The following is a 7,576-nucleotide window of genomic DNA, read 5'->3' on the forward strand; positions in this document are numbered from 1 at the left end:
AAAGTCACTCCTCCCTCACCGACAGGAAATGAAACTCCTCAGAAACGCTGCTCATCAGCTGAGCATCACACAGCCTGCAAGGGACAGAGAAGCCCTCACCCATCCCTCTTAAGGGAGACAATGGCCAACAGATTTAACTCCACCAAGGCCTCTGTTGCACTTCACAGGTATGAGATCATGAGGAAGAATATGAAAAGAGAAAGCAAAAGGAAAATGAATGAAGGCAGAGCAGTTTCTTCTGCTCGTGAGCCACGGTACATGGCAACTTCCAAGCAGAGAGTCTCAAAGCTGTCACCATTTCTGTAGCTGATAGTGAGTCTCTCAGCTCATGCCAGAGTAAGTCATGCAAGTAGAACCCAAGAGGAGAGCAAGCTCCAGCTTTCACTGCCTGATGAGTAACTACACCCCACCAAGCCGGTGACATGCTGTGGGTGATTCTCTCAGCTTGTTCAGAGCTGAAGTCAGCAGGTTTAGCAGGCAATCTAAGAGCCTTGGGCTGGAGGCACGCCACACACCACCTCCTTTCTTTGGCCTGGCCATATAATTGGCCATTAAAAGCAAGACACCAGGGATGAGGTCTTCTCTAAAAGACACAGTTCATTAAAATTAGCAGATACAGGGCAGCACAACCAGCTCGAGCCTTTCCATGCCTTCTTACCTCCCTAGGTGCAGGTTGAAGTGTGATGAGTTACTGCATCAGGCAAGTTTCAAAGGCACTGTTACAGTTTAAGTTACAATCCAAAGCAGGTTTGAATGGATCTGGCAGGGCCTGATTTAAATCAGGAGTTGCTCAGGTAAAGCCTGAAGCCATGCAAAAGTTCAAAACAGCGAATCAGATCCAGGCCTTTTGTTGTAGTCAGGTGGGGGTTGGTCTCTTCTCCCAGGCAACCAACACCAGAACAAGAGGACATAGTCTCAAGCTGCACCAGGGGAGGTTTAGGCTGGATGTTAGGAAGAAAGTCTTCCCAGCAAGAGAGATTGGCCATTGGAATGTGCTGCCCAGGGAGGTGGTGGAATCACCATCACAGAAGGTGTTTAAGAAGAGACCGGATGGCGTGCTTGGTGCCATGGTTAGAGTTGATTAGATGGTGTTGGGTGATCTCAAAAGTCTTTTCCAACCTGGTTTATTCTATTCTATTCAAGAAAATAATGCTCCTTTTCACAAGTGTCTGGAGTTCTACCAGCACTTTGAAACTAATCTCCAATGGAAAGTTAACAAGGGGGTCATCAGAAAACCCAACCCCCCCCACCTTCTGCAACTTCCTATAGTTCTCCTCTGTCAGACACAAAAGTTTTAAAAGCAAGATGGAAACTGCAGCCAGGCCACAACCAGAAAGAGTTTTGCTGCAAAGTTTTACAGCACCGTGGTAACGCTCCTGAACTTTCCCAGCAGATAATGCTTTTAATTAATCACACTATAAGTAGCTTCTGTTCTTACAGAGTGGTTTAGACCAGGAAACCCCCAGGCATTACAGATTGCATTCTTGAAATTCAGGCTAATGATAATAATGGGGCACAGAGTGGAGGGAATGGAACTGACTTAATTTCCACCACACTATCTTCAGACATCACACAGCATTACTTTATTCATTAGTCCCTCAATACCTTCCCCCTACTGAAATTCAAAACTCTTATGCATTTTAAGTCTTCCTGACAGCACTTGGGTTTAGGTTAGGATTTTTTCCCCCTTTCCTATACAAAACTCCTCACTCTGCTTAGTTTCATTAAATTTCTAGGTGAAATCTCTTTGCCTCCCTCTTGCTTCTTCAGATTCTATCCCTCTCCAAACTTAATAGGAACTTCCACTTAAATGGTCTTTAATAATCTCTTTCTTTGTTAACCATTCTGGTATTAGAATTGTAGAATCAACCAGGTTGGGAAAGACCTCAGAGATCATCAAGTCCAACTTATCACCTAACAACCTCATGACTAACTAAACCATGGCTTCAAGTGCCACATCCAATCCTTTTTTGAGCACCTCCAGGGATGGTGACTCCACCACCTCCCTGGGCAGCACATTCCAATGTCCAGTCTCTCTGGGAAGAGCTTCTACCTAACATCCAGCCTAAACCTCCCTTTGGCACAGCTTGAGACTGTGTCCTCTTGTTCTGGTGCTGGTTGCCTGGGAGAAGAGACCAACTCCCATCCTTTCAGGAAGCAAGAAGGTCTCCCCTGAGCCTCCTCTTCTCCAGCCTAAACAACCCCAGCTCCCTCAGCCTCTCCTCACAGGGCTGTGCTCCAGACTTCTCCCCAGCCTTCTTGCCCGTCTCTGGACACATTCAAGTGTCCGAATGTCCTTCTTAAATTCAGGAGCCCAAAACTGGACACAGTACTCAAGGTGTGACCTGACCAATAAGGGGGCAGAATGACTTCCCTGCTCATTGTTTAATGCATTACCAAACCTCAGAGTGCTTAGTAAGTGACAGAAGCTTTTTAGAATCAGTTAAATCCCTTCCATAAATCATAGAATCAACCAGGTTGGAAAAAGACCTCAGAGATCATCAAGTCCAACCTCTAAAGTGAGTTTGTAACACAAGGTATCAATCCAATGGCAAGGGGAAACTTCTTGTTTCTATTAACCCTCATCCCATGCCACGCTTCTGCATAAGGAGTACCAAGAAGGGATTCCACATACTCCACTGAGAGATCATTTGCACATTTGGAAGCATGCTCAGGCAAATTAACTTCTCCCCTGGAAGTACAAAAATAAGAAATGTGCTAATTAATGACAGCGTGGGGAATCTGCATCCAGTTTTAGGAAATCTCCAATATTTAACATTTTCTACTCTTTTTTCTCCCCCCTACCCCTGCACACAACAAATCTTCATGAGCTGTGGCAACTCTGGAAGACGCCAGTGACACGCACAATTTGGCTATCCCCGCCCCAGGTCTGATTTTCCAAGCTCATTTTGCACCCGAATTAGAATCGTAGAATGGTAAATAGAATCAAAAAGGTTGGAAGAGACCTCCAAGATCATCAAGTCCAACCTGTGAAATGTTTTCATTTAATCTGAAGTTCCAATTCAGCAGCAGTCAGACCTCTGTGCAGCTCTCTCTATTTTTTATTTTTTTTTGTTGTTGTTGTTCTTAAAATAAAGCCTGGGTTTCATTGCGAGCCACGTGAAAACTGGATGGTGAATCAGCTTCGAGAAGAAAACAGAAATAAATACTCTGCTGCTCATCAGAAAGTGATGCAGCTTTAGCATCACACCAAAACACACTACCACTTCCCCAGCTTGAAATAGTCCCGTTGCCCTCTGACATTTGGTTTGCTAGGCTACAAACTAGCAAGTGGCCCACTTTTAAGATGCAAATCTCGTTTGTCATAAAGGTTGGAATAGAATAGAATAGAATAGAATAGAATAGAATAGAATAGAATAGAATAGAATAGAATAGAATAGAATAGAATAGAATAGAATAGGATAGGATAGAATAGAATAGAATAGAATAGAATAGAATAGAATAGAATAGAATAGAATAGAATAGAATACTACACAACAGAACACAAGAGAATGGAACACAACAGAACGGAACGGAATGGAATGGAACACAACAGAATTAGCCAGGTTAATTTTTGCCATTGGTCAGATCTGACTTTTGGACATAATACAAGAGTACAGAAAGAATACAGAATTAACCAGGTTGGGAAAGACCTTTGAGATCATCGAGTCCAACCTATCACCCAACACCATCTAATCAACTAAACCATGGCACCAAGTGCCTCATCCAGTCTCTAAAGAGAAAAGATTTGTCAACACACCAAAAAATCCCCACCCCAAAACACCAAAAATATTGAGAAAACTTGATTTGCATAGCATAGATTTTCATAGCTAATCCATAGTTACTTTACAGTAATACATACTAACACATAGGCACTTTAGAGAGTGGAGCTAAGTTAAAAAAATAAAAAAGCAAAGAAAAAAAAACCAAGAAAAATAAAAATAAAAAAGAAAATAAAAGAGAAAAAATAAAAAGAAAGAAGGAAAGGAAAAGCAGAAGAAAGAAGGAAAGGAAAAGACAGAAGAAAGAAGGAAAGGAAAAGACAGAAGAAAGAAGGAAAGGAAAAAACAAAGAAAGAAGGAAAGGAAAACGGGAAAAAGGGAAAAAGGGAAAAGGGAAAGGTTAAAGAAAGGAAAGAGGAAAGGTTAAAGAAAGGAAAGAGGAAAGGAAAAAGGGAAAAAGGAAAGGAAAAAAGGAAAAAGGAAGGAAAAAGAAAGGAAAAAAGGAAAAAGGAAGGAAAAAAGGAAAAAGGAAGGAAAAAAGGAAAAAGGAAGGAAAAAAGGAAAAAGGAAGGAAAAAAAGGAAAAAGGAAGGAAAAAAGGAAAAAGGAAGGAAAAAAGGAAAAAGGAAGGAAAAAAGGAAAAAGGAAGGAAAAAAGGAAAAAGGAAGGAAAAAAGGAAAAAGGAAGGAAAAAAGGAAAAAGGAAGGAAAAAAGGAAAAAGGAAGGAAAAAAGGAAAAAGGAAGGAAAAAAGGAAAAAGGAAGGAAAAAAGGAAAAAGGAAGGAAAAAAGGAAAAAGGAAGGAAAAAAGGAAAAAGGAAGGAAAAAAGGAAAAAGGAAGGAAAAAAGGAAAAAGGAAGGAAAAAAGGAAAAAGGAAGGAAAAAAGGAAAAAGGAAGGAAAAAAGGAAAAAGGAAGGAAAAAAGGAAAAAGGAAGGAAAAAAGGAAAAAGGAAGGAAAAAAGGAAAAAGGAAGGAAAAAAGGAAAAAGGAAGGAAAAAAGGAAAAAGGAAGGAAAAAAGGAAAAAGGAAGGAAAAAAGGAAAAAGGAAGGAAAAAAGGAAAAAGGAAGGAAAAAAGGAAAAGAAAAAAGGAAAAAGAAAGGAAAAAAGGAAAAAGAAAGGAAAAAAGGAAAAAAGAAAGGAAAAAAGGAAAAAGAAAGGGAAAACAGGAAAAAGAAAGGGAAAACAGGAAAAAGAAAGGGAAAAAGGAAAAAGAAAGGGAAAAAAGGAAAAAAGGAAAAAGAAAAGGAAAAAAGGAAAGGAAAAAAGGAAAAAGAAAATGAAAGGGGGAAAAAAGAAAAAGGAACAGGAAAGGGAATAAAAAAATAAAGAAAATTAAGAAAGGAAAAAGGAAAAAAGAAAATTGAAGGGGAAAAAAAGGTCTATTCTTGCAAAATCTCCAGCAGAGGACAACTGTATTAAAATGAAAACCAAGGAAAAATAGATCTCCTCTTGCAAAATCTCCTGCAGAGGACAACTGTATTAAAATAAACCCCCCCCCCCCAAAAAAAAAAAATTCTGCTCTTGCAAAAATCTCCTGCAGAGGACAACTGCATTAAAATAAAAGACCAAGCTCAACTGCATGCCACATTACATATTTAGTAGTTTGTTTAATTTTGGAAGTCTGATAATGCTCATAAAGCATCTTTGCTAGATGACTAATTAGTTGGCATTCAACCCCAAATGATGCCAAACATAGCACATCTCTTGTACGCGTGCAGAAGTGTCTGTAGCCTCTCCGCAGAGACTGAGCGGCGCAAGGCCGCTCCTCCTGGGGCTCACAAATTTAGCTTCCTTCCCTCCCTCCTAACGTGCAAGGTAACTTCTAGAGAAGACCTCGCTTATGCCATGCGTTCTATAAGGGATAAAAGGGAGCCACGGAGGACGGCTGCTGCCCCTTTGGCAACCGCAGTCCTGCATGTGAGCGCTGTATGTGGCATGTGGGGAACGTGTTGGCATACATGTCAGTGGAGAGATGGATCACGTGCACGAAGAAGGTACTTTGAGAGGAGGGAGAAAGTATTTCGCAGCATAAACCTACGCAAGGATTCTCATTCAATCCTGTATAGGAAGCAGCCTATAAAACACTCCCGGTAGCTTTGTGCATCATCAGAAGGGATGTAGCATTTCTTTTTTCACTCTTTCCCCCTCTCCTCCCTTCCCCCCCTTGCTTTAAAATTGGTGGGTTTAACATCTTCGTTCCAGCTTCCAAAATAAAACTTTCATTTCATCGGGATCCTAACGATTTTTAATTCTGTTTTTGGTTCAAAGTCCCCACAGAGTAACATCAAAACCACTAAAGAACAGCGAGTCTGGCTGCTGCTTCAGCAGCACGGCGCTAAACTGCATCTTAACAGCCTGGGGCAGGGAAGAAGCACCAAACCCCCACACGCAGAGCACAGGTGAAGGCAAATTGAAGACTCCTCCACATACAATTCCTACACGGCAATTAAGTACGCTGCTTCTAAATCAAAGCTGGAATTGGAGTGGTTCTGGTAAATGTCTGGTGTGCTCAGGCACCTGAGCTCTGGTTTTCCCTAACTAGTTGAACAGAACCCATCAGAGACCTACCCTCAAAAGATACTAAAAGTACACTTGTTTCTATCAAGTACCCCATCCGCGGCAATTAAGGGTCGCAAACGGCCAAGAACCTGAAGCACCTGGTTGTTAGACAGGTCCCTCCAACCTCCTCAAGCCAACACACACCGGCTTTAGGGTTGGGGTTTATTTTCCCAGGCGCAACAGCAGCAACCCGAGCCCGGGATGTGGGCAGAGCAGCGAAGCGGGGGCTGAGCCCGGGACCGCCCCAGCGGGGCCCCCACGGCCGGGGTTGTTCAGCGCCCCCCGGAGCTTTCGGGGCCAGGCGCTGTCTCGCTGCCGGCCCTTCCCTCCCCGGAGGGCTCGGACCCTGGGCTGGGGAGAGGGACATACAGGCACACACTGAGGTTTTCGGTCTATAACGGGTCGGTACGAGCGGCCATCCTGCCCAGCGCCCCTACCCGCCCCCACGCTGGCACCGCGCCGCCACCGTACCCCCGAATCCCGGTCGCAGCCGGTTGTCATAGCCATCCAGGAGGCTGTTCAGGATGCTGGTGAAATTCTCCGGCCACAATTTCTCCTCTTTTTTGCTCTGCCCTGGCGGCCCGGTGAGACTAGGAGGCAAAGAGGGAACGGAGGGTGAGCGATGCCGCCCGCAGCCCCGTGCGTGGGCAGCGGCACCGGCCACCCGGGCCCCCCGCCGCCGCCGCCGGGGGGTACTCACCACGTCGCCAGGCACAGGCAGTGCAGGAGGGCGATGGAGAGACCCGAGGACATGGCGATGGCTGGCTCCTTGGCAGAAACCATCTTTGCATGCCATACTTCACGCCTGGGCACGTTAAACGCCTTGTCCGGGGCGGGGAGGGGGACGCGGGGCCCGGCGGGAGAGGAGGGGGGCGGCGGCGGTGGCGGCAGCCCCCGGCGGCCCTACATGCGCGGCGCCCCGGTTGCCAGGCGCCCGGCACGGGCGGAGGAGAGGCGAGTTTCCCCGCACCGTTAACTCTCTCGGGGCAACAGGCGCCGGTCGCCGCCGCCGCTCCCCGGCACCCCGCTCCCACCTCCGCCCCGCCCCGCCCGCGGCCCCGCGCTCCGCCCCGCTCTCCCCTCACGGCCGCCCCGTGGCACAGGGCGGCCGCCGGGCCAGCAGAGCCGCTCGCTGCCCGCCGGCGGGGGAGACTGTGCCGGAGGGGTGGCTGGGGCCGGCGTGGTGCTGACCGCAGCGGGCAAGGCTCCGTGCGTCCCGACCATCTCTGCTCCCCAAGGGGGGAAACGAAACGAATGGGGGGGAGTGATTAATTCCCTAGCGAGGAGGGGCTGGGA

The 7,576-nt window shown here is 46.1% G+C and overlaps 1 protein-coding gene across 1 annotated transcript in view; it reads right to left on the bottom strand.

The window, feature by feature from the left end:
* The window catches only part of GABRA4 (gamma-aminobutyric acid type A receptor subunit alpha4), a 61,895-nt gene extending 54,605 nt beyond the window's left edge, over positions 1–7,290 (bottom strand). Inside the window, exons 1-2 of the mRNA XM_068137644.1 lie at positions 6,981–7,290; positions 6,752–6,870 (exon numbers count right to left, since the gene is read on the bottom strand). Coding sequence (XP_067993745.1) covers positions 6,752–6,870; positions 6,981–7,063 — 202 coding nt within the window. The 5' untranslated portion in view covers positions 7,064–7,290. The remainder of the gene's footprint in view (positions 1–6,751; positions 6,871–6,980) is intronic.
* Positions 7,291–7,576: the final 286 nt, after the last annotated feature.

Source organism: Melanerpes formicivorus, unplaced genomic scaffold (genome assembly GCF_026170545.1).
Source record: "Melanerpes formicivorus ecotype bairdi unplaced genomic scaffold, bMelFor1.0.p_v2 SCAF_4, whole genome shotgun sequence".
Taxonomy (NCBI): domain Eukaryota; kingdom Metazoa; phylum Chordata; class Aves; order Piciformes; family Picidae; genus Melanerpes; species Melanerpes formicivorus.